Source organism: Salvelinus sp. IW2-2015, linkage group LG23 (assembly GCF_002910315.2).
Source record: "Salvelinus sp. IW2-2015 linkage group LG23, ASM291031v2, whole genome shotgun sequence".
In the NCBI taxonomy this organism is placed as follows: Eukaryota; Metazoa; Chordata; class Actinopteri; order Salmoniformes; family Salmonidae; genus Salvelinus; species Salvelinus sp. IW2-2015.
Window position 1 is genome coordinate 12635191 of NC_036863.1, and position 27468 is coordinate 12662658.

The following is a 27468-nucleotide window of genomic DNA, read 5'->3' on the forward strand; positions in this document are numbered from 1 at the left end:
GTGTATACCATTTAGCAGACGCTTTTATTCAAAGCGACTTAGTCATGCGTGCATACATTTTACGGCCCGGGAATCGAACCCACTATCCTGGCGTTGCAAGTGCCATGCTCTACCAACTGAGCGACAAAGGGCCTTTTTAAGCTTTTCATATTTATTTCTGTTGAACATTTCTTTATATTTCTATGCCGTTGAGGACTCCTTTCATTATGCTACATCTGTTGACTGATCTGTGCACAACTTCACGGATTGACGTGAATTAGTGTTGTAGCATAGAAGTGTGCCAGGGATAAAGTGTGGTTCATTGACGCCACGCGCCCCTCGCTCGTTAGAATATGAATGTACGAGCGAACAGCAGTGGCCCTTCCCCCTCTAAATCACACACTTTGGAGTGAAGCAATTTTTATGACTCTGCTTGAAAGAAGGGTTTGTTCTCAATAAACTGGTTACTTCAACATCTCTGCGCAATTTATAAGAACAAATAATGAATCTATTCTCTGTATAAAACGCACTCGGCTACCCATATTATTGGTAGGAGATTATATAGTAGGCTAACAGTTAAATGGACTATATAGTACAACATCCCATAGTAACTGTTTGAATATTAAGGTTATTGAAGTGCATGGTCTAAAGTAACGTATAGCTTAACTAGCCCACTGGGCACAGACGTCTGTTTTTTTTATTTGGTCGAGTTGTCAAACAACTTGAAATCAACCAAAAATGTCACCCTGTCATTGGATTTAGGTTAAAAGTTGCATGACAAAAATACGAAATTCCCTTACTTTGAGGACTTTTTGCTAAATCAGTTTTTCACGTTGATTGAACGTCATCACATTTAATTGTTTTGTTGAAATTACATTGATTCAACCTGTTTTTGCCCAGTGGCAGGCTACTGCCACTCAATATTTTGCAAATGTCCAATGTTAATAGACGCTATTGGGCAGATGATCATTATTGATAGCCTGTGGTATGCATTTGATTCATTCACCCCCCTAATACAGTTTATGAAATAATGATGTAGGCCTATAGGCTATACTGGCAAAAGGCCCATGCACGACAGATGCTGGAAATACCACTGTTGGTGCCCCCTAAATCAATATGCATTAAGAAAGTAGTGCGCAGTTGGGAAGGATGGTTCGAGGAAACAATAGTGTGTGGGGACACCGCACCGTAGACCATGTGCCATTGATTACCATACAGCTGTTCGCATGGAGTTCACACAAAGGCAACTGCCATGATATCCAAAACTCCAATTCAACCACTTAACAATAGACCCCCGAATATCCCCGAGGCGCACAATGAAAGGTCTTATCCGTAACCTGTCTGCTTTTGTCGGCTAGCACGCGTTTGAGCAATTATTTTTGGACTGAAGAAAGGACAGACCATGCAATTCTTCCCTACTGCCTTCAGATCGATATTTAGCCTACCAAAAAAACAATAAGGGCAATTAATTATTATGCCAACGTTTTGTGAAAACAATTTATTTGGAATATAAATTATAAGCCTAAGTATATAGGCTGTATCAAATAATAGGTTATAACCACCTATAACCACAAATGTAGCCTAGTCCGTCAGGTGATACTGTCTATCAATTAATAAACAATTTATTTAATACCGGTAGGCTAAAGTTCTTAAATTAACAACTTTCTCTTTACATGTTTCCAATTTTGTATTTATTTTTTATGTCTGATAGGAGTTGAATAATTAAATATGTAGGTTTAAACATGCCGTTTTAGATGCAGGTTTCATACTATTTTAAAAATTTTGCTGACAAATTTAATTAGCACCAAATCCACACGCATCCCACATCTACTGGTTGTCCCTTGGGTCTTTCCCTGTCCCGCCTCCTAACGCGTGAAGGGGGCGCATCAGGGGTATAAAACCCAATCAATCTCATTAAGCACCAGAACCAAAACAAGTGAAGACCAGGGAAAAGGAACGAGTGAGGACTTTTTAATGCCTTTTCACACTTATTTTATGGTGTGACTGCAAGGATATGTTTCTACAGCTTTAGCTATTTGATTTTTTGGGAATAAGCGCGTGTCACTTCTATTGGACACAACGAATGCATACACCTGCGGATTGTTGTATAGCTACCAACCAAACAACTGCCATAAATGGCCTCACTACCTTTTAGATGTGTCTTGGCTTTGGTTGTAATGCAAGTGGTAAGTACGAAACGTAACAATAAGGCACCATTCAATATTGCCTTGCTTTACACACAGCTTAAATATGATTTCGTTCTTCTCTTGGTAGGTATCGTCCTCTGGTGTGTTCGAGCTGAAAGTCCATTCGTTCAACACTGCCCACCGCATATGCAGAAGGCATAGAGACTGCCACATATTTTTCCGAATTTGTCTAAAACACTCGGAGGACGTTATCCATGCGGAGCCACCATGCACGTTTGGAACGGGACACACCAACGTCATCCGCGCAGATCAGACCTCGATTTCCAGCAGCGCTCCAATTAGAATACCGTTCCATTTCAAGTGGCCGGTAAATAACCCTTTATACATAAATGTTAGACATGGAAATATAAATGATGTTACTGTATATCATTATTGCGTAAACTTTAACCCAGGATTTACCTCTATTCCAGGGAACATTTTCGCTGATAATTGAAGCATGGAACGCAGAAACCCCTACAGAATACACAGGTAAGGTGTTGTTGCAGTAGACATATTATAGCCTTTCTTAACAGCCTACCTAAGTTCAAACATTCAGTATGTCAATAGGCTACTAAAATACACATGTTATTGTATATTTCAGACAACCAAAACAACCTTGTCAGCCGCTTGGCAACCAGAAGAAGACTGGCCATCGGCGAGGACTGGTCTCAAGACGTCCACTTCGGAGAGCAGAGCGAGCTGCGCTACTCCTACCACGTATTCTGTGACGAGTACTACTTTGGCGATAGCTGCGCGGAGTACTGCAGACCCCGCGACGACACTTTGGGCCACTACACCTGTGACGAGGAGGGGAACAAACACTGTCTGGAGGGCTGGAAGGGCAACTACTGTTCTGATCGTAAGTACAATCGAGTTAACGTCAATGACTTTAGGCTACGTTACTGTCCAGACTCAGATGTTGTCAACCAGTTTGGACGGACTGCACTGTATAGGCCTATTGTGGATAGACTGCACAGTGCACGCAATTATTAATTGATCAATGAGGCTGATGTTATAATTGGCATTCTCCTTGGTGAAAACACAATTAATACTTTTTAAAGGTATCACAAGGACAGCATATAGGCAGCATTTAGACCTGAATGATTGGTGACAATAATTATTACATACAGACCTAATCACAATAATTATTACATACAGGCCTAATCACAATAATTATTACATACAGACCTAATCACAATAACTATTACATACAGGCCTAATCACAATAATTATTACATACAGGCCTAATCACAATAATTATTACATACAGGCCTACACAATCACACCAACAATGAAGCATGTGCAACACATTAATTCACCCTTGTTTTATGAAAATGTTTGTGTCAAGTTATTTCTAAATTAAGATTACGTCTCCCTAAAGAATTTCACTTTAATCCTTTAACCAGCCATTCTATTATTTTAGACAGGCATAATTGCAGGAGTCTTAAAGGGGCAATCTGCAGTAACTACATCCATTTTGTACCCATTGATTCTTGAAGAATATAACGTATAAATGCCCCATGAGCTTAGATCAACTATTGTGTCCCATCAGAAACCAAAATATCACCTTTGTTTTACTCCAATGTTTGCAAACAAAGTAAATGTAAACAAACACTGTATAGCCTAAAAAAATGTAACCTATAATTTTAATACCATGGATGGTCAGTCCTTGCATTTATAGCTCTGTCTATGGATTTGAGAGTGCTCCATTTTGGTGAAACAGTGGCAGGGAGTGGCTTTGTTATTGTTTTAACTGCTGACTGCTTGTGGAGTTTGAATGCTTGTGGAGTTCAATCTGCCTTTTGTTCCCCTTTAACAAAGGGAGAAAGAACCGTGACTGCCAGGGACACATGTTGGAGATGCTGTGTGTTGCGGGTGTGCGTGAGGCAGAGGGAGAAAATAAAGAACTGGCTTCTGTTCCTGCGGTTGTGTGCTCACCAGCTGCTTGGTTTAATACTTAACAAACAGTTGGGAGGGCCGGCAGTGGGGGGGGCTCAGACAGAGTTGGGGGGGGCATGCGTGCCTGCCCAATCTGCCCATTCATTGTAATCACACCCTCTCCCCCCTCCTCCCACCAGCCATCTGTTCGGCAGACTGCAGCGCGAGGCATGGCTACTGTGAGGCCCCTGGGGACTGCAAGTGCAGGATGGGCTGGCAGGGGCCCTCATGCAATGAGTGTGTGCGTTACCCAGGCTGCCTCCATGGCACCTGCGGCCAGCCATGGCAGTGTGACTGCAAGGAGGGTTGGGGCGGCCTCTTCTGTGACCAGGACCTCAACTACTGCACCAACCACCGGCCATGTGCCAACGATGCCACCTGCACCAACACAGGCCAGGGCAGCTACACCTGTACCTGCCGCTCGGGCTACAGCGGCACCAACTGTGAGCTGGAGACCAACGAGTGTGACAGCAACCCCTGCAAGAACGGAGGCAGCTGCAATGTGAGTAATATTTCTGCTTGCAGGAAATAGGGGTTGTTCAATATTGGCTAGTTTAATTGAATGTTTAATTGTGTGTTAAACAAACTTTTATTTTAATTAACTTGGAATGCCATGTTGAATTTTTTTACTTAACTTAATTGTCCATTTGAGGGTAAAATGGAAATGTATCCTTGTAACAAACACATTCTAGTAATAAATATGTTAAAATAAGACAATGTCAGAAACATGATCAGTAATCATGGATCATCTATGGATTGTAAAAAGCCAAACGCCCAGTCTAGGTGTCTCTCTAACAACAATACTCTCGACAGTACTCGAAAATACTCTAATGACAATACTCTCTCTCTTTAGGACCTGGAGAACGACTACTCGTGCACCTGCCCCCAGGGCTTCTATGGGAAGAATTGTGAGATCATTGCCATGACGTGTGCCGACGGGCCTTGCTTCAACGGGGGTACCTGCATTGAGACGCTAACGGGGGGCTATACCTGCCGTTGCCCTCCCACATACACCGGCTCCAACTGCGAGAAGAAACTGGACCGCTGCAGCAACAGCCCATGTCTGAATGGTGAGTCTGACTGTAGTGTGTCAAGTTCAAGTATTATTATTATTATTTTTTTTTTTTACATTTGCAAGTATTAAAGTGCAACTGAAGGCAATAAACAACTTATCTGAAAAAAAGCCTGTGGCATCGATGTTATTCAGAAACATTTATTCCAGTGTCTAAATTGACTACAAAGTGTAAATAGTATAATTTTGTTCATAAAGTCAGTCTTGTCTAAAACAGAGTTTTGTAAGTGAGTTCGTCATGACTCACTTGAGGGTTGGGTTTTGATTTCGACAATGCTCTCTTGACCACTAACAAAGGATACAAAGCAGCGGTGATTGCGCTCTATTCAATTCTACAGCAGAACACAGACGGTGAGACAGACCTGCCTATCAACGCAGCGGATCTGACTTTGTTTACATAAAACAAAACGTCACACATTTTTTAAACGTGGTAAGATCATAAACAGTCCAGTCATATGTGCTCAAGTGCCAAAAGTAGGATACAAACAGCAGGCAGGTTCCTTGTTTTAACAGGCGGATTGCACCGGGATAAAATCTATTCTTGAACCTGGTAGTGGAGGTCTTGATGCTCCTATCTCCGCCTAGAATAGATGGTAGCTGGGAGAACAGTGCACTGGCTGGGTGGCTGGGGTACCATACTGTCTTTTGGGCTCTAGTGCGGAATCTGTCAGCATAGATGGCCTCGATGGAGGGGAGGGTAGTGCCAATGAGTCTCTCTGCATTGAACACTACCCTCTGAAGCCTTTTGTGGTATTGTGTGTTGGTTTTACCATACCACACGGTGATGGATCCAGCCAGGATGCTCTCTACCGTGACTCTGTAGAAGTTGACTAGAGTGCGTGTGCTCATGCCAAACTTCCTCAGGCGCCTCAGGAAATAGAGGCATTTGTGTTGGCTGACCATGTCAGATCGGACGAGATGATTAGGCTCAGGAACTTAAAACAGTTCACCTGCTCCAAAAAAATGTGGAAGCAGGTGAAAGTGGATGGAGAGGAGCTTGTCTTGGTTCTGATGACCTCTATTGGTTGAAGTATGCACCTGCTGGTAGTACTTGCTAATGAAGTACTGGACTTGGCTGGTTGAACAATGAATGAATACATGTTTTCAAAGTATATCAATGCACACAACCTAAGCACATCTTCCTAGAGAAAGTCAATAAAATGTTATTCTCGGAAACACAGAACTAAAATCTTGTGTAATTGCATCAGATGGTTGATTAAGTTCTGGGGGGAGATGTGTTACTAGAGCGAGGAGCATAAGCTCCACTCGCTCTCTACATGTTCGGGGAAAGTCTATGGGCCAAATGTTCCCTCCCCTTCTGAAATTTGAAAGATGCGAGCACCTGCGAAATTGTGATTTGTCCAAATTATTAGTGACATGGGAACAAAAGTTCCTCGTTAGTCATCGCATCCCAATCTGTTGACAGAATCATGTTATTTTGATAAAGACAGAAGTCATGAAGACTTAAGAAGTGGCAACAGCGCGATATCTCTTGTACTACTTCAGAATGTGGTAGGCTGCACTGTACTAAGTGGAGCCATGTCATATGTTGTCTTATAGGTGGTGAGTGTCTAGACCTGGGTCAGAGCGTGCTATGCCGCTGCCGTTCCGGGTTTACCGGTGCCAACTGCCAGATCAACATCGACGACTGTGCCTCAGTACCCTGCCAGAATGCTGGCACCTGCCAGGACAGCGTGGACGACTACACATGCTCGTGCACATTGGGCTACGCCGGCAAGAACTGCAGTGTGCGTTCGGACGCCTGTGGCCGCGGTGCCAGCGCCCAGCCCTGCCAGAATGGCGGCACCTGCTTCACCCACTTCACGGGTCCTGTGTGTCAGTGTCCGACAGGTTTCATGGGACCTAGCTGTGAGTTCACGCTGCAGCTCAGCTTCCAGCCTGCATCCCGACTGACAAATAAGCCTTCCTCCGCCACCCTCACCGCCTCTTGCATCCTGGCGTTACTTGCCCTTGGCCTAGCGGCGGGCATCGTGGTGCTGCGGCGGCACCGGCTGCGTAGTAGGAAGCAACTGAGCGACACAGCGGTGTTTAACGACCTGGAGACGGTGATCAACCATTTCCCCAGCGAGAGAGAGGCTTTCCTGGGGCCCAGTGGCCTGTTTAAGATCAGCAATAGCGACCCGCGCCTCAGCTTGGCATCGCTTGTATCGCTGAGCCCCCCAGACGACAGGACAGGCCGGGGACTTGGGGGGGAGCACCATTCTCTCTCCCCTGGACAGGACTACCTCTGGAGGGGGGAGAGTGGGGCTGGGCTAAGATGAGCCACTGGTCTGGACTCAAGAAGGACAGAAAGAGGATACAGGACAGCCACGCACCTGAGAAGGGAGGGCGGGACAGAAATGGGGAGGAAGAACAGGGGATCGTTAGCACTTCTTTTTTCTCTTTTTATGAAATGATAAGTGAATGAAGAAAAGGACAAATGCTATGAATGGTTGGATTCCTGTCATAATTTTTACGTTGCAAATTTAAACAAACAAAGAAAAAAACATGTTGGAAAACAACCTCTCATCATGAAGAACAACAGTAAGTGACCTCATGAAGTTCAGGAACTTTAGGAAATCTCCTCAGAGAAAGGTCTTCAACGTCAAATAACCCAAAGAGTCGACTACCAATACCACATGACCACTTGCGTTGGACACTGACACTGATCTATCATTGCCCTTGCTTCAACATAGTCATATTCACCAAATGACTCGAAGAACCATTTAAACCAAATACAGGAAGACCTAATTCTCTGACCTGTATGTTTTTGGAAGACCAGCGCACAATAAAGACTTATCAATGACCTTCAAGGAGAGGATATATTTTCTGGATTGACTTCACTGTGTTTTTGTTTGTTTGCACATTTCACCAGAACTCAAATTTGAGCAATTCCAAAAGATAAAACATATATTTTTTTCATTGAAAAATGTACTGTGATTTCTTCTAACATACAGTAGTACATACAGTGGGGAGAACAAGTATTTGATACACTGCCGATTTTGCAAGTTTTCCTACTTACAAAGCATGTAGAGGTCTGTAATTTTTATCATAGGTACACTTCAACTGTGAGAGACGGAATCTAAAACAAAAATCCAGAAAATCACATTGTATGATTTTTAAGTAAATAATTTGCATTTTATGCATGACATAAGTATTTGATACACAGAAAAGCAGAACTTAATATTTGGTACAGAAACCTTGTGTGCAATTACAGAGATCATACGTTTCCTGAGTTCTTGACCAGGTTTGCACACACTGCAGCAGGATTTTGGCCATCCTCCATACAGACCTTCTCCAGATCCTTCAGTGTCGGGCTGTCGCTGGGCAATACGGACTTTCAGCTCCCTCCAAAGATTTTCTATTGGTTCAGGTCTGGAGACTGGCTAGGCCACTCCAGGACCTTGAGATGCTTCTTACGGAGCCACTCCTTAGTTGCCCTGGCTGTGTGTTTCGGGTCGTTGTCATGCTGAAGAACCAGCCACGACCCATCTTCAATGCTCTTACTGAGGGAAGGGAGGTTGTTGGCCAAGATCTCGCCGATACATGGCCCCATCCATCCTCCCCTCAATACGGTGCAGTCGTCCTGTCCCCTTTGCAGAAAAGCATCCCCAAAGAATGATGTCCACCTCCATGCTTCACGGTTGGGATGGTGTTCTTGGGGTTGTACTCATCCTTCTTCTTTCCTCCAAACACGGCGAGTGGAGTTTAGACCAAAAAGCTCTATTTTTGTCTCATCAGACCACATGACCTTCTCCCATTCCTCCTCTGGATCATCCAGATGGTCATTGGCAAACTTCAGACGGGCCTGGACATGCGCTGGCTTGAGCAGGGGATCTTGCGTGCGCTGCAGGATTTAATCCATGACGGCATGGTGTGGACTAATGGTTTTCTTTGAGACTTTGTGTCCCAGCTCTCTTCAGAGTTATTGACCAGGTCCTGCCGTGTAGTTTCGGGCTGATCCCTCACCTTCCTCATGATCATTGATCCCCACGAGTGAGATCTTGCATGAGCCCAGAACGAGGGTGATTGACCGTCATCTTGAACTTCTTCCATTTTCTAATAATTGCGCCAACAGTTGTTGCCTTCTCACACAGCTGCTTGCCTATTGTCCTGTAGCCCATCCAGCCTGTGGCAGGGTCTACAATTGTATCCCTGATGTACTTACACAGCTCTCTGGTCTTGGCCATTGTGGAGAGGTTGGAGTCTTTTGATTGAGTGTTGGACGAGTGTCTGTCTTATACAGGTAACGAGTTCAAACAGGTGACTTAATACATAATGAGTGAAGAACAAGGAGGGCTTCTTAAGAAAAACTAACAGGTCTGTGAGAGGCGGAATTCTTACTGGTTGGTAGGTGATCAAATACTTATGTCATGCAATAAATTGCAAATTAATTACTTAAAAATCATACAATGTGATTTTCTGGATTTTTGTTTTAGATTCCGTCTCTTACAGTTGAAGTGTACCTATGAGAAAAATTACAGACCTCTACATGCTTTGTAAGTAGGAAAACCTGCAAAATCGGCAGTGTATCAAATACTTGTTCTCCCCACTGTACATCAGTTGGTATACCATCATTTTATTTGTTATTTATTTATTTATTATGTGTAAAATGTTTGTCAAATCTTCACCTTTTTTGCCACAAATCCAGAGATATATTTATGTGATCCTAAATGAACAACCTGTAATGGATGTTCTGCATCTTTGTGTGTTGCTGTGTATTCTAAATAGCCCATGAATACTCCAGGAAGAAACACAAAATTGATTTATGACCTGAAATCAATGAACATGTAACTTTGATACACAGATCTTGACATAAGTATTGCTGTTTCTGAAGAACAGCCAGTGTAATTTTATGTTCATGCCAAAGTTTGTGTTTAGTCTGGCATTTGCTCTCAAAAAAATGTTGTGTTTGTAATGTGTTGAATAAAGACTATAATATCATCAGCTTTTCTAGCCTATCGATTATCAACATACAGCACGTTGGCCATATGATATAGGATTAAATGTTATTCAGTTAAAATGGTTGTTTTCATAGGGGTTTACGTAAGACAATATAGTAGAAACGAGCACTATTTTCATAAGAAAATACAAATTGGGCATGAACTAGTATTTCACTGCCTCTCAAACCTGAATCTGTGGCCCCATTCTTCCTTGCTGTCCTCACTATCAGAGGGTATGATCCTAACTGCCACATTAGGCTACTTTCAACCATAGAATCTCCCTGTGTCCATTTGCCTGAGAATGTTAGTGGATATGTTGGCAAAAACATTGATCATGGCCATCATTTTACATGTCTTCCATTTAGCATGATATTGCCCTGTAAAGTAACCTAACTGCACAACGTTGCCCTGAGGCAACAAAAATATATCATTTTTTTGGTATACACTATATATACAAAAGTATGTGGACACCCCTTCAAATTAGTGGATTTGGCTATTTCAGTCACACCCGTTGCTGACAAGTGTATAAAATCAAACACACAGCCATGCAATCTCCATGAAAAAACATTGGCAGTATAATTGCCTTACTGAAGAGCTCAGTGACTTTCAACGTGGCACCATCATAGGATGCCACCTTTCCAACAAGTCAGTTCGTTAAATTTCTGCCTTGCTAGAGCTGCCCCGGTCAACTGTAAGTGCTGTTATTGTGAAGTGGAAACATCTAGAAGCAACAACAGCTCAGTCGCGAAGGGGTAGGCCACACAAGCTCACAGAACGGGACCACCCAGTGCTGAAGCGCATAAAAATCGTGTTCCAAACTGCCTCTGGAGGCAACATCAGCACAAGAACTGTTCGGGAGCTTTATGAAATGGTTTCCATGGCCAAGCAGCCACACACAGTGGTGTAAAGCTCGCCGCCATTGGACTCTGGAGCAGTGGAAACGCTCTCTCTGGAGTGATGAATCAGAGCGCGACGTATGTTTGTTGTTGAAAGCTGTTGAACGCCGAAACTGAAACCTGTCGAAAGCTGAAACCTGAACTAAAGACCTCGGTTTAAAAGCTGACAGTGTTTTAATATACTTTTTATTTTATTTTGAATCCTGCGGCTCTGTTGGGCTAAATTGCTGTGAGCGCTGCTATCTGTCCTGGGATCCTGCCAGATTCCGTATAGGGGAAGAGATGCGAAAGCCCAGCTAGCCTAGTCTCAAATGGAGGCCGCTATTGAATGTTTCCAGCGTTGCAGGAGCTGTGTTTACTTTGCTTTGTTCTGGGACAATGTGGACCACGTTGACTTTCAATGTAGCAACTGCTTGCTAGGCGGAGGACTACAGGAGCGAAGTAGCTACTCTTAGCAAGCAAGTAGCAAACCTACATAAGCTACTGGGGAACCCACGCCCACCTACTTTTCCTTTTTCTTCCACCCCAGTAGCCGGATGCCGCTCTGGTCTGGTGGAGGTTTCGCCGCCGTGTCGGCTCTCCACAGCCGACTGGCCAGTGCTAGGCAGGGTTCCATCCCCGACAGGGTCTCCCACTTCCCTGGAGAACAGAGCTGATCTCGACCCAACCAACCAGCCATGGAGGTACGTCACCTGCCGTGGAAGTCAAAGCAGTCGTCCTCTGGCACCTGGGGTCTCCATGGAGATGTTGAGCCCGGAACTGACACAGACCAGAAACAGCTTTGCCGCCCTGGATCCAGAGGTTCCGGCACCTTCGTCCTTTGTGGCTTCCCAATCAAGATCGGATCCGGAGGTACCTGCGTCTTCGTCCTTGGCTCTGTCTCCCTCTCCAGTGGCTGCTACCTCGGGTTCAGATCCTCGGAGCTCCCAGCCTCACCAGACCGTGAGAGACCGGCCCATTCAACATCACCAGCTGTCATTATAGGCAGCTCTATGGTGAGAAACATCTCGGTCCCCAAGGCAAAAACCCTGTGCTACCCAGGAGTAAGAGTTCAGGACATAACAAGGCTGCTTCCGAGTGTTCTACCACAGATGCCGGGAGCTGACACTGTCGTAGTCCATTTGGGGTCAAACGACATCAGAAGGGCTAGCTCGGAACATTTGAAAATAGATTTTAAAGAACTGATTTTAGTATTAAAAGACTCCAATTTTTTTTAACTGAACCATTAACTGGTTCAACTGGCTGGCTGAGGTGCAAGGTAAAATAGTAAATGTTCAAGTTTATCAGTAACTGCATATTATTTCATTTTGTGATTTAAATATGTATTTTAAATGTTTTACTGTGTACTCCTCAGATGGAGAATGTCCTCTAACAGTGGCGATGGTGTTGGAGTTTGCTACTGTGGCAACGATGGTGCCACCCCTTGGGTTTGAGGACACCACGACCATCGAATTCCTCCACTAGCATACGTATCGGTGAATCGTTGTGACATATGAAATACGAGTCAGAGTGTAATCAATGTGTAATAACTACGTACAAAATTAATGAACGTGTTAAATTATTGTGTGACGTGGAGTCATATTCAGGTACTGATTGGTAAAGAAGCTTATTTGACGTGTCAAATAGTGTTATTTGACGTGTATCTTTTTGACACGCAAAGACCCAAACTGCGTTCCATAAGTGGAAAGCCTTCCCAGAAGAGTGGGGGCTGTGATAGCAGCAAAAGGGGGGACCAACTCCATATTAATGCCCATGATTTTGGAATGAGATGTTCAATGAGCAGGCATCCAACATACTTTTGGTCATGTAGTATATATAAAAAGTTATATATTTAAACATGCAAAATAATGACATGTATCTCACCCTAAGCTCACACCATGCTCTTACCATGTGCTCAAGTTGCTCTGCTTCCTGAAAGAAGGCCCCAGACCCAATAATACATCATTTAACAAATAATTTTTGGGGTACTTTTTACCCCCTTTTCTCCCCAATTTCGTGATATCCAATTGGTTGTTACAGTCTTGTCCCATCGCATACAAACGTCTGCACCTCATTGGATTGTTTACAGACAATCACATATTGTCATGTGTTGGGTGGGAAGTCGATCTCTGGAAGTCACCCTCCGAGTTTAGTCAGCAACACGTGACAACGGAGGGCGCTCTGAGCGAGCTGGGATTGACATAGTGAGTCGGACTCCATTTAGCTTGTGAACCAGTCAGACCAGACATGGCTGCCAACAGGGTCGGAAGGACGCACACAGATAAAGTCCACTCGTCAGATTTGGGAACGTCTCCGGAACACGGAGGCAACCTTCAGAAGAGACAAGCTCGAGTTACTGTGAAATACAACAGAAAAGAGCTGCAGAGACGACTAGACGTGGAGAAATGGATAGATGACTGTTTGAACGAGCTGTACTTGGGCAAGGTAAGTGCCGTCGTATCCTCTTGGACCATAACGAGGGCCACACAAAAGCCCCGTTTATACCTGTGTCCTGTATTTTTCCGTATTCCGATTGTGCCCACATTTTTATTAAACCGGTCTAGACAATTAAAATATACTGAAGAATACACTCAAGAAGCACTCAAACATACTTGATCTAGCTGATCTATCTATTGTTGTAGCCTCAATTTATCTTTAAATACATTTTTATTTTGCTTAACAAGTGCTTTGAGATTATGTCTAATGAAATGCGCTATAAACGTTTTTAATAATGAATTATTAGTATTATTAGATCTTCCTGAACACATCCGGAGGTAGTCAGGCACACATTGTCTGGATATCAAACAGATCTGGATGGTCAAACCATTTAATCATACTCATAACGGCCCCAGGTAGCACCATTCAATTATGGCATCAGTAATTGTCCTAAAATAAATAAATTCATATTATTTTGAAGGAATATCTGTTAAATAAATTGCATACAGGGAGACACTAGCTAATCTGGACACAATGTGGATGGGTAAAAGAGACTTTTTAATACAATGTGTGTGGATCATATCGATCAGATCATGAAACTCGCATGTTAGCGCAAAGTGTAAACAAGGCTAAAGTGTTGTGCATGTGCTCAGGCAATAGGCTTCAGATAGTAAAGAGATTTTAGGTATATGGCAAGTTCTTAACTTTTTAATCAGGCAATACTATCTGAAAGTTTCCCTTCCTTTAAGAATGAGAACTTTGCTCTTTAACCTTTGCCTGAATCAATAGAATTGGGGAAAGGCTTAACTTTATGTAAAAAAAGAAAAAAAGAGGCTTAAGCTTTGAGTTGGATATTCATGTAGAAAAGGCCTGTTAAGACACTGTACATGATACATGGATCTTAACATTACAGATGAACACCTGTGAGACACAAACAATGTAGAATAAATACTGTAGTGTATATCAACACAATAACTTGCACTCTGTCGAAATTACAGAGGGATTTCTAAACCAACTCTTCTGCGTAGTCCTCCTTAACAGGACTAAACAGACAGTGTGCGATGAGATTTATATAAAAGGTGTATACAATATGGATGTTATGAGAGTGCACAGTGTCCGTTAAAGGACTGGAGAACGTGTGAGGTACACTGTGGACTTAGGCTCCATCCGAAATGACACCCTATTCCCTATATAGTGCACTACTTTTGACCAGGGCTCTATGGGTAGTGCACTAGGGAATAACGTGCCATTCCGGATGTAGCCTAAGTCTTCAGCCACTGCAGCAACCTCCTGACAGAGACATGGTGGCTGGGGAATACTAACTCACTGCCTTACATGGCCACTTGGAAAAAGGGAATGGAACAAGAATGAAGGATGAGAAACAGGAAGGAAGATGTGCAGAGAAGGGAGAGTACTCCAGGGCCCAGGGTGTGGCTAATGGGTGACGTGTGCAGAGAAGGGAGAGTACTCCAGGGCCCAGGGTGGGGCTAATGGGTGACGTGTGCAGAGAAGGGAGAGTACTCCAGGGCCAAGGGTGGGGCTAATGGGGTGACGTGTGCAGAGAAGGGAGAGTACTCCAGGGCCAAGGGTGGGGATAATGGGTGACGTGTGCAGAGAAGGGAGAGTACTCCAGGGCCAAGGGTGGGGTTAATGGGTGACGTGTGCAGAGAAGGGAGAGTACTCCAGGGCCAAGGGTGGGGCTAATGGGTGATGGGGTTAATACTCCCTGAGGGGGGTAAACATACTGCAGCTGTCCATGTGACATCACTAGCTAGATGTTCTGCTCTCCTGGGATCTTTGGGAACACATACTGCTTCCAATTCTTGTCTGCATCTGAAATGACACCCTAGCCCTATGGTCAAAAGTATTGCACTATGTAGGGAAAAGAGTGCCATTTTGGATACACCTTTGTAACAATACTGCATTGATATACTGTAGTACAGTACCAGTGTAAAGCAGGAGACTCAACCCTATAGGGCGACAAATGCACCATGGTGGCCTGTGCCACCTGTGGCGGATCTCAGCTGAGCATTTGATCAGAAGATCAATAACCGTCACCAACGACAGGGGAACCAGTCCGATCATTTTAGGAACTGTCTTCAAAATCCAACCCACCAGAAGTTGAATGTGTGCCAGGCAGGCAGTGTGATTCTTCAGACGACAGAGAGAGGAGGAGGCTGATCTTCTACTGGTCTGGAGCTCGGTTCTGACTTGCCAGGCAACTGATCCAGTTGAATACATGGCCAGTGTTGTTATTATCCAACCATAAGCCCTCTGAATGAATCCTGTCAACTGTTCCATTTGGAAATGACATGTATTAGGACTCAAAGCTCAACTTAATATGTACAGACATAACTCAAACTTTTGTATAAGTCATTTATTGAGATTTGCACAAGCTTTTCCACTCTAATAATATACAGTATACGTGTGTGTTTTTAATGTGTTTGTGTTTTTCAGGAGGAAGACGTGCCAGACGAGGTAAACATTGATGACCTGATAGATCTGCCTAGCAATGGGGAGCGAGTGAAAAAGTTACAGGTAGGCCTCGCCCACCCAAGTTGTTCTGAACATGTACTCAGACCAACCTGACTTTGCCAGAGAATTTAACTACTGGAATTTTGATACAATGATTTCTCTTCTCTAAACTCTGTTCATCATCAGGAGATCCTTCAGACATGCAGCATCAACACTGAGGTATGTTTTACCATAATTTATAATGATCCATATTAAGTCATACATTTTTATTTAGTCGCTGTACACACACACACACACACACTGTATTGGCCTCCAATAGGAGGCAGCGGTGTCTGACACCTTCCATTGTCACGCCACATGCCCTACAATGGCCGTCTGTCCTGGCCTTCTCTCGCTCTTCTCTCCTCCCTCTCCTTTCTCTTCTCTTTCCCTCTGTTCCCTGCTGCAGGACCTCTTTTGACAAAGGACAGGGCCCACAGTGGCTTGCTTAGACAGACACACAGACAGACGGACAGACGGACGGACGGACAAACGAACGAACGAGGAGGCTAGTGGGAGGAGCTATAGGAGGACGGGCTCATTGTAATGCCTGGAATGGAATTGAGGGAATGCTATTAAACACATCACACATATGGAAACCACATGATTGACTCTGTTCCTTTATGCCATTACAATGAGCCTATCCTCCTATAACTCCTCCCACCAGCCTCCACTGAGAAACACATACACACACATGTTGGACACATGTTGGTTTCAAATCAATATCACAAAAGATTGAAGAACACTAAGTGCTGGTTTCCTGGACACGGATTAAGCCGAAATGTCCCAATGAACATGCTTTTTAGTCTAGGACTGGGCTTAAATCCAGGTGTTCTAGAGACCAAACCTAGAGCGACTGGGGTTGAGGCTTCAGAGTCCTCCATTTTCAGTCTCCCCCTCTTATTTCTGTCTATGTAGTATCTAATGTGAAGGGGAAAAATACAAAACATTAGCTATATGATGCTACTGTGTGTCCCTCCCTGCCAGACCTTCATCGGCGAGCTGTTGGTCAAGCTGGAAGGCCTTCACAAGCAAGAGGAGCTGGCTACAGAGGGCATCGAACACCCCTCCCTTTGCAACCACCCCCAGCACCGCCATGAGCCGTACCACTTCAACGACCCCCACTGCCCCCGCACCCACACCCACACCCACCAGACCCTCTGACCTCACCACACAGCTGACCTCTGACTAGGGGCGTAAAATTCTTTCCCTAAATTAACTGGTTTTCCATCAATTCCTGTTGGAATATTTCTGGAATCAGGAGGGAATAAGCAGGGAGGAAATCCTCCAACTGTTCCCGGGAATCTTCCAATCGGGATTGCTGAAAAACCTGGGAATTTGGGGAACGTTTCTGGAATTTTGTTTCCCAGCAACCCCATTTCATCCATTCCCCCCTCCCCCAACACACACACCCTCGGACCACCCTCGGACTCTATTCACACACTGATCTTAACATGCCACATGAACAACATCTGTTGCCATGTTGTCACAGCACTTTGGATCACATCCCACTGGGCACACTTCGTCATTTCAACATGGAGAATTGGGTATTTGCTAGATATGTTGATCAATGAGCTTTCAAACTATTTTGAAAAAGACAGCCAAAAGTTTGAATTCCCATCTAAAAGCACAACCAAATGTATTTATTTTAGTTTATTTGTCACCTAAATGTGTTATCACTTCCTTTTTAACCATTTAAAAGCACAACAAAGCTAAAATAGTTTATTTATAAAACAACTTAATGTGTTATCATTGTGCTTCATCTAATAGCTCAACCAAATTACCTGATTTCCAGTTGATTACATTAAAGTACACGTTGCAAGTGATAAATGCCATTTGAGATTCTGTGCAGATTATTATAGTAATTGTGAAGATTGTCTATTTTTAGTTGAATCCTGGGCTGAATTTAAATAATAGCTCTTGATCACTTCCCAAATGCTATACAGGCCTAAATAGCCTCATTGATGATATATGATTGATAAAGTATGGTTACATTTCGTTTGCTCTGTTGAACCACCCTTTGGAATGACTTCAATAGCAACAGTGAATCTATTAAGGCCAGGCACCACACCCTCATAGGGTAGTTTTCCCCACTTAATCATATTACAATCAACTTTTACCAGTTGAATGTACACACAATATAATGTTTCTGAAATATTTTATTAAAATGTGCAAATGAGGCAATATCGCATTAAATATGACATACTTGCATGTCGCGCAAATCCATTTTTCTGCACACCGGATGAAGTAGGCCTAAATATTTATTTTTCATTTTGTTAAAGAGAGACTTTATTTAGGCAATGAGGCCCTTTTATCTACAGTACTTTCCCAGAGACAGATGAACTTGTGGATACCATTTTTATGTCTCTGCGGGCAGTTTGAAGGTAGTTAGGAACTTCCTTCATGATATCCACGAGTTCATCTGACTCTGGGGAAGTACTGTAGATAAGGGCCTCATTGCCAAAATCCCAAAGTATCACTTTAAGACATTCCAGGACTGGACTTGTCCAGAGTAGATAAATAACTTTTTCATCTTTCTATTTGTAAAATATTAAAGACATTTTTGGTGCATTTTTCCAAAGAAAATGATATCTAGAATAAAAAACATAAAAGCTGTAGACTGATCAACTCTAGTACTGTAGGAGGTGCTGTCCAGCCGATTAGTTTTTTTCTTATAGTGGATATTACATTGAAGATCTGTTGTTGTTTCAAAGGTTCAAATTCAACATATTTTATTCAAGGTTTCTCTATGTTGAAATCCTGTGGTTGAAATGTTACCCTCGAAAGAAATGCTATGTTTTTTCCACATAGATTCCACTTCACAATACGTTGACAAATTACATTGAAACAATGTTGATTTAAGCAGTTTGTGCCCAGTGGGATATCGATCAGGTCACTTTTGAGTAATGTATGTCCGAGTTGCATCCACCAAGTAAAGCGATTCTTGAGTACTTCATTATTATTTGTTGTTGTCAGGACAAGAAATGAGGATGGGATTTGATGTTCAGTTGAAGTCGGAAGTTTACATACATTTAGGTTGGAGTCATTAAAACTTGTTTTTCAACCACGTATGTGTGTACGTGGTTGACGTATGTTTGTACGTATGTGTGTGTATATATACAGTTGAAGTCGGAAGTTTATATACACTTAGGTTGGAGTCATTAAAACTCGTTTTCAACCACTCCACAAATTTCTTGTTAAAACAAACTATAGTTTTGGCAAGACGGTTAGGACATCTACTTTGTGCATGACACAAGTAATTTTTCCAACAACTGTTTACAGACAGATTATTTCACTTATAATTCACTGTATCACAATTCCAGTGGGTCAGAAGTTTACATACACTAAGTTGACTATGGCTTTTAAACAGCTTGGTAAATTCCAGAAAATGATGTCATGGCTTGAGAAGCTTCTGATAGGCTAATTGACATCATTTGAGTCAATTGGAGGTGTACCTGTGGATGTATTTCAAGGTCTACCTTCAAAATCAGTGCCTCTTTGCTTGACATCATGGGAAAATCAAAAGAAATCAGCCAAGACCTCAGAAAAAAAATTGTAGACCTCTACAAGTCTGGTTCATCTTTGGGAGCAATTTCCAGACACCTGAAGATACCATGTTAATTTGTACAAATAATAGTACGCAAGTATAAACACCATGGGACCACGCAGCCAACATACCGCTCAGGAAGGAGACATGTTCTGTCTCCTAGAGATGAACGTATTTTGGTGTGAAAAGTGCAAATCAATCCCAGAACAACAGCAAAGGACATTGTGAAGGAGGAAACAGGTACAAACGTATCTATATCCACAGTAAAATGAGTCCTATATCGACATAACCTGAAAGGCTGCTCAGCAAGGAAGAAACCACTGCTCCAAAACCGCCATAAAAAAAGGCAGACTACGGTTTGCATCTGCACATGGAGACAAAGATCGTACTTTTTGGAGAAATGTCCTGATGGTCTGATGAAACAAAAATAGAACTGTTTGACTATAATGACCATTGTTATGTTTGGAGGAAAAAGGGGGAGGTTTGCAAGCCAAAGAACACCATCCCAACCGTGAAGCACGGGGGTGGCAGTAGCATGTTGTGGGGGTGCTTTGCTGCAGGGGCACTTCACAAAATAGATGGCATCATGAGGAAGTAAAATTATGTGGATATATTGAAGCAAAATCTCAAGACATCAGTCAGGAAGTTAAATCTTGGTCGCAAATGGGTCTTCCAAATGGACAAAGACCCCCAAGCATACTTCCAAATTTGTGGCAAAATGGCTTAAGGACAACAAAGTCAAGGTATTGGAGTGGCCATCACAAATCCCTGACCTCAATCCCATAGAAAATATGTGGGCAGAACTGAAAAAGCGTGTGCGAGCATGGAGGCCTACAAATCTGACTCCGTTACACAAGCTCTGTCACTAGGAATGGGCCAAAATTCACCCAACTTTTTGTGGGAAGCTTGTGAAAGGCTACCCGAAACGTTTGAACCAAGTTAGACAATTTAAAGGCAATGCTACCAAATACTAATTGAGTGTATGTAACTTCTGACCCACTGGGAATGTGATGAAAGCTGAAATAAATCATTCTCTCCACTATTATTCTGACATTTCACATTCTTAAAATAAAGTGGTGATCCTAACTGACCTAAGACAGGGACTTTTTACTAGGATTAAATGTCAGGAATTGTGAAAAACTGAGTTTAAATGTATTTGGCTAAGGTGTACGTAAACTTCCGACTTCAACTGTATCTCTGAGAAGGCCTGGCTTAATGGCCCACCAAGCCCTTAGGGGGCCAGAGAGGCAGAGAAAAACATTCATCCGCTTAATTTTTTTACCACAGGAGGCTGCTCTCAATGTTCAAAATACACCAAAGAGCATAATTTTGCCACAAAGGATCAATAGTTTCTTTAAAAAAAATAACAACAGTTATATCACAAGCACATATAGGTAACTGCCAGAATAAAAGGAAATGCCAACATAAAGCGTCTTAATAGGTTGTTGGGCCACCACGAGCTGCCAGAACAGCTTCAATGCACCTTTTCAAAATACAATAGTTTGGAAAGCAAATAACGACTGCTGAAAAGAAAACACATCTGTCTGTGGAACCAATATACTTTTTTCCCCCTAAACTCCCTTTTTGAGAGAACAGCAGCACTGTTTTTCGAAGTAGCTCATCTTGAGATATTGCCTCCTATGAGTGCATCGGCCATCACCGGTGAGTAGCCTATGGAGTGATTGGGTGAGTCAGTTTACCACTGGAAAGTTTGTTTAGTAGCCGACTGCAGTGGTGTAAAGTACTTAAGTCTTTTTGGGGGTATCTGTACTTTACTATTTATATTTTTTTACTGCTTTTACTTTTACTTTACTACATTCCTAAAGAAAATTATGTACTTTTTACTCCATACATTTCCCCTGACACCTAAAAGTACTCGTTACATTTTGAATGCTTAGCTAGACAGGAAAATGGTTCTATTCACGCACTTGTCCCTGGTCTGCCTCTGATCTGGAAGACTCACTAAACAAACATGCTTTGTTTATAAATTATGTCTGAGTGTGCCCCAGGCTATCCATAAATGTATAAAAACAAGAAAAGTATGCCATCTGGTTTGCTTTATATACTTTTGATACTGAAGTATATTTGAGCAATTACATTTACTTTTGATACATAAATATATTTAAAACCAAATACTTTAACTTTTACTCAAGTAGTATTACTGACTTTCACTTTTACTTGAGTCATTTTCTGTTAAGGTATCTTTACTGTTACTCAAGTATTACAATTGGGTACTTTTTCCGCCACTGGCCTACTGTAGCCTATTAAAAACTAATATTAATATATTTGTTTTTATATATACATACACAGTACCAGTCAAAAGTTTGGACACACCTACTCATTCAAGGGGTTTAATATTTATTTTGACTATTTTCTACATTGTAGAATAATAGTGAAGACATCAAAACTATGAAATAACACATGGAATTGTGTAGTAGTCAAACAAGTGTTTAACAAATCAAAATATATTTAAGTTTCTTCTAAGTAGCCACCCTTTGCCATGATGACAGCTTTGGACACTTGGCATTCTCTCAACCAGCTTCACCTGGAATGCTTTTCCAACAGTCTTGAGAAAGAGTTTCCACGTATGCTGAGCACTTGTTGGCTGCTTTTCCTTCACTCTGTGGTCCAACTCATCCTATACCATCTCAATTGGGTTGAGGTTGGGTGATTGTGGAGACCAGGTAATTCGATGCAGCACTCAATCACTCTCCTTGGTCAAATACCCCTTACACAGCCTGGAGGTGTGTTTTGGGTCATTGTCCTGTTGAAAAACAATTGATAGTCCCACTAAGTGCAAACCAGATGGGATGGCGTATCGCTGCAGAATTCTGTGGTAGCCACCTATTCTGCGTCTCACAAAGACACGGCGGTTGGAACCAGAAATCTCACATTTGCCCTCTTCAGACAAAAGGACAGATTTCCATCGGTCTAATGTCCATTGCTGGTGTTTCTTGGCCGAAGCTAGTCTCTTCTTCTTATTGTTGTCATTTAGTAGTAGTTTCTTTGCAGAAATTCGACCATGATTTCATGCCGTCTCCTCTGAACAGTTGATGTTGTGATGTGTTTGTTACTCTGAAGCTTTTATTCGGTCTGCAATTTCTGAGACTTGTAACTCTAATGAACCTCTGCAGCAGAGGTAACTCTGGTTATTCCTTTAATGTGGCGGTCTAAATGAGAGCCAGTTTCATCATAGCGCTTGAAGAAAAGTTCAAAGTTCTTGAAGTTTTCCGTATTGACTGACCTTCATGTCTTAAAGTACCTCTTAAGGATCGGACCCTTTTTTAAAAATTTTCATCTAAAATGACACACTCAAATGTCACTGCCTGTAGCTCAGGACCTGAAGCAAGGATATGCATATTCTTGATACCATTTGAATGGAAACACTTTGAAGTTTGTGGAAATGTGAAATTAATGTAGGAGGATATAACACATTAGATCTGGTAAAAGATAATACAAAGGAAAAAACATGCTTTATTGTGTTTTTTTTTCTCATAATCTTTGAAATGCAAGAGAAAGGCCATGATGTACTATTCCAGGTTAGGTGCCATTTTGATTTTGGCCACTAGATGGCAGCAGTGTATGTGCAAAGTTTGATTCAATGAACCATTGAATTTCTGTTCAAAATGTATCAAGACTGCCCAAATGTGCCTAATTGTTTTATTAATACATTTATGTTCATAACTGTGCACTCTCCTCAAACAATAGCATGGTATTCCGTCACTGAAATAGCTACTGTAAATTAGACAGTGCAGTTAGATTAACAAGAATTTAAGCTTTCTGCCCATATCAGATATGTCTATGTCCTGGGAAATGTTCTTATTGCTTACAACCTCATGCTAATCACATTAGCCTACATTATCTCAACCGCGGGGTGGGGGGGGGGAGCGATCCTGTAGAGGTGTTTTAAAGTAATGATGGACTGTCGTTTCTCTTTGCTTATTTGAGCTGTTCTTGACATAATATGGACTTGGTCATTTACCAAATAGACATCTTCTGTATACCACCCCTACCTTGTCACAACACAACTGATTGGCTCAAACGCATTAAGAAGGAAAGAAATTCCACAAATTAACTTTTAACGAGGCACACCTTAATTGAAAGGGATTCCAGGTGACTACCTCATGAAGCTGGTTGAGAGAATGCCAAGAGTGTGCAAAGCTGTCAAGGCAAAGGGTGGCTACTTTTAAGAATATATTTTGATTTGTTTAACACTTTTTTTGGTTACTAAATGATTCCGTATGTGTTATTTCATAGTTTTGATGTCTTCACTATTATTCTACAATGTAGAAAATAGTAAAAATAAAGAATGAGCAGGTGTGTCCAAACTTTTGACTTGTACTGTGTCCATATATATATATATATATATACACACAGTGCATTTGGAAAGTATTCAGACCCCTTGACTCTTTACACATTGTGTTACGTTACAGCCTTATTCTAAAATTGATAAAATTGTTGTTTTCCCTCAATCTACACACAATACCCCATAATGACAAAGCAAAAGCAGGTGTAGAATGTTTTGAAAATGTATTCATAAAAAATAGAAATTACATTTACATAAGTATTCAGACCCTTTACTCAGTACTTTGTTGAAGCACCTTTGGCAGCAATAACAGCCTTGAGTATTCTTGGGTATGACGCTACAAAGTTGGTACACCTGTATTTGGGGAGTTTATCCCATTCCTCTCATGCTCTGTGAGGTTGGATGGGGAGCGTTGCTGCACAGCTATTTTCAGGTTTTTCCAGAGATGTTCGATCGGGTTCAAGACCGGGCTATGATTGGGCCGCTCAAGGACATTCAGAGCCTTGGCTGTGTGCTTAGGGTCATTGTCCTGTTGGAAGGTGAACCTTCGCTCTGGAGCAGGTTTTCATCAAGGATCTCTGTACTTTGCTCCGTTCATCTTTGCCTTGATCCTGACTAGTATCCCAGTCCCTGCCACTGAAAAACATCCCCACAGCATGATGCTGCCACCACCATGCTTCACTGTAGGGATGGTGCCAGGTTTTCTCTAGACATGCCGCTTGGCATTCAGGCCAAAGAGTTCACTCTTGGTTTCATCAGACCAGAGAATCTTGTTTCTCATGGTCTGAGAGTCTTTAGGTGCCTTTTGATAAACTCCAAGCGGGCTGTCATGTGCCTTTTACTGAGGAGTGGCTTCCGTCTGGCCACTCTACCATAAAGGCCTGATTGGTGGAGTGCTGCAGAGATGGTTGTCCTTCTGGAAGGTTCTACCATTTCCACAGAGTAACTCTAGAGCTCTCTCAAGAGTGACCATCGGGTTCTTGGTCACCTCCTTGACCAAGGCCCTTCTCCCCCTATTTTTCAGTTTTGCCAGGCAGCGAGCTCTAGGAAGAGTCTTGGTGGTTCTAAACTTCTTCCATTTAAGAATGATTGAGGCCACTGTGTTCTTGGGGATCTTCAATGCTGCAGACCTTTTTTGGTACCCTTCCCCAGATCTGTGCCTCAACACAATCCAGTCTCTGAGCTCTACGGACAATTCCTTTGACCTCATGGCTTGGTTTTTGCTCTGACATGCACTGTCAACAATGGGACCTTATATTGACAGGTGTTTGCCTTTTCCAAATCATGTCCAATCAATTGAATTTACCACAGGTGGACTCCAATCAAGTTGTAGAAACGTCTCAAGGATGATCAATGGAAACAGGATGCACCTGAGCTCAATTTGTAGTCTCATAGCAAACTGTCTTAATACTTGTGTAAATAAGGTATTTCTGTTTTTTATACATTGCAAACATTTCTAAAAATATGTTTTCGCTTTGTCATTATGGGGTATTGTGTGTACATTGCTGAGGGAGAAAAAAACATTTAATCAATTTTAGAATAAGGCTGTAATGTAACAAAATGTGAAAAAAGGTCTGAATACTTTTCGAAGGCACTATATATCCTCCTAATATTTTACAATCTGTGTGTCGCTTCATTGGCCTAGGCTATTGTTTGAATTCAAGACCAGATCATTTTTATTGATCTCAGTTTGTCAGTGTCAGAGTAACCACTCATTTTGGTCATTTGTGTGGTATTAAACAATATTTTATTCATGTAATGTCTCTGCAACTGGATTCTGGACATCCTGATGTGCCACACCCAGCCGGTGCGGGTTGGCAACAACACATCTGCCATGCTGACCATAAACAAAGGGGCCCCTCAGGGGTGTGTGCTTTGTCCCCTCCTGTACTCATACATACTTACACTAACACCCCAACACACACTACATATGCCCACACACACATAACATGAACACACACTCATACTGATGAGACACACACAAACACACACCACAAATGTTGCTGCTACTGTCTATTATCTATCTTGTTGCCTAGTCACTTTACCCCTACAGATATGTACATACTAGCTACCTCCCCCGGGGCCGAAGATTTCTTAATCCAGCTCTGTCTCTGAGGTATCCCTCTCAGAGTAACACTGATTATTCCTGTAACCTAGCTACTATAATTATAACAGTTTTGAGTTTGTTTACCTGTTCCTCGTTTTTTGCCTAAATATTATGCAGTGAATATACACATACGTCAACTACAGTGAGATGAATTGTCATCAAATACCTTCATTAATGTATTTAGTGTTTAACTGTTTGTCCTCTTGGTTTGCACTGCCAACTTGATTTTTGAGTGATTTTAAAATATATAAAAAATAGAAGTAAATAAAATATGTAAATCGCTATAGGACCTGTGTTGTCGTTGTTATTCACAAAGGTACTGTAGATAGACTGCTTAGACAAGGTTTTAAAGGAACATCATGCCTAGCCTGGTCCTAGTATTCATAAAGCATCTCAGAGTAGTAGTGCTGATCTTGGATCAGTTTAGCCTTTTAGATCATAATGAATAAGATTACATTGACAGAGGGACCTGATCCTAGATCAACACTCCTACTCTTGGACAGTTTATGAATACGGGCCTGGAGATCTGTATGTATTTTAGCCAACTGCCAAAGGGGGCGGAGTTGCAATCTACTGCAGAGATAGCCTGCAGAGTTCTGTCATACAGTTGTGGCCAAAAGTTTTGAGAATGACACAAATATTAATTTCCACAAAGTTTCCTGCTTCAGTGTCTTTAGATATTTTTGTCAGATGTTACTATGGAATACTGAAGTATAATTACAAGCATTTCATAAGTGTCAAAGGCTGTTATTGACAATTACATGAAGTTGATGCAAAGAGTCAATATTTGCAGTGTTGACCCTTCTTTTTTAAGACCTCTGCAATCCGCCCTGGCATGCTGTCAATTCACTTCTGGGCCACATCCTGACTGATGGCAGCCCATTCTTGCATATCAATGCCTGGAGTTGTCAGAATTTGTGGGTTTTGTTTGTCTACCCGCCTCTTGAGGATTGACCACAAGTTCTCAATGGGATTAAGTCTGGGGAGTTTCCTGGCCATGGACCCAAAATATCAATGTTTTGTTCCCCGAGCCACTTAGTTATCACTTTTGCCTCATGGCAAGGTGCTTCATCATGCTGGAAAAGGCATTGTTCATCACCAAACTGTTCCTGTATGGTTGGGAGAAGTTGCTCTCGGAGGATGTGTTGGAACCATTCTTTTTTCATGGCTGTGTTCTTAGGCAAATTGTGAGTAAGTCCACTCCCTTGGCTGAGAAGCAACCCCACACATGAATGGTCTCAGGATGCTTTACTGTGGCATGACACAGGACTGATGCTAGCGCTCACCTTGTCTTCTCCGGACAATCTTTTTTCCGGATGCCCCAAACAATCAGAAAGGGGATTCATCAGAGAAAATGACTTTACCCCAGTCCTCAGCAGTCCAATCCCTGTAACTTTTGCAGAATATCAGTCTGTCCCTGATGTTTTTCCTGGAGAGAAGTGGCTTCTTTGCTGCCCTTCTTGACACCAGGCCATCCTCCAAAAGTCTTCGCCTCACTGGTGTGCAGATGCACTCACACCTGCCTGCTGCCATTCCTGAGCAAGCTCTGTACTGGTGGTGCCCCA

The 27468-nt window shown here is 42.4% G+C and overlaps 2 protein-coding genes across 2 annotated transcripts; both read left to right on the plus strand.

Moving 5' to 3' along the window:
- Nucleotides 1–1915: 1915 nt before the first annotated feature.
- On the plus strand, nucleotides 1916–8169 carry dlb (deltaB). Its single transcript, XM_023968799.2, has 7 exons — nucleotides 1916–2165; nucleotides 2254–2493; nucleotides 2597–2654; nucleotides 2767–3024; nucleotides 4244–4605; nucleotides 4957–5173; nucleotides 6736–8169. Exons 1-7 carry the CDS (start codon nucleotides 2115–2117, stop codon nucleotides 7455–7457), a joined length of 1908 nt encoding a protein of 635 aa, XP_023824567.1. The 5' UTR covers nucleotides 1916–2114; the 3' UTR covers nucleotides 7458–8169.
- A 4993-nt stretch (nucleotides 8170–13162) lies between these two features.
- On the plus strand, nucleotides 13163–17778 carry LOC111950922 (protein phosphatase 1 regulatory subunit 14A). The gene is made up of 4 exons (XM_023968861.2): nucleotides 13163–13438; nucleotides 15887–15967; nucleotides 16091–16123; nucleotides 16931–17778. The coding sequence occupies exons 1-4, from the start codon at nucleotides 13241–13243 to the stop codon at nucleotides 17105–17107; spliced, it is 489 nt and encodes a 162-aa protein (XP_023824629.1). The 5' UTR covers nucleotides 13163–13240; the 3' UTR covers nucleotides 17108–17778.
- Nucleotides 17779–27468: the final 9690 nt, after the last annotated feature.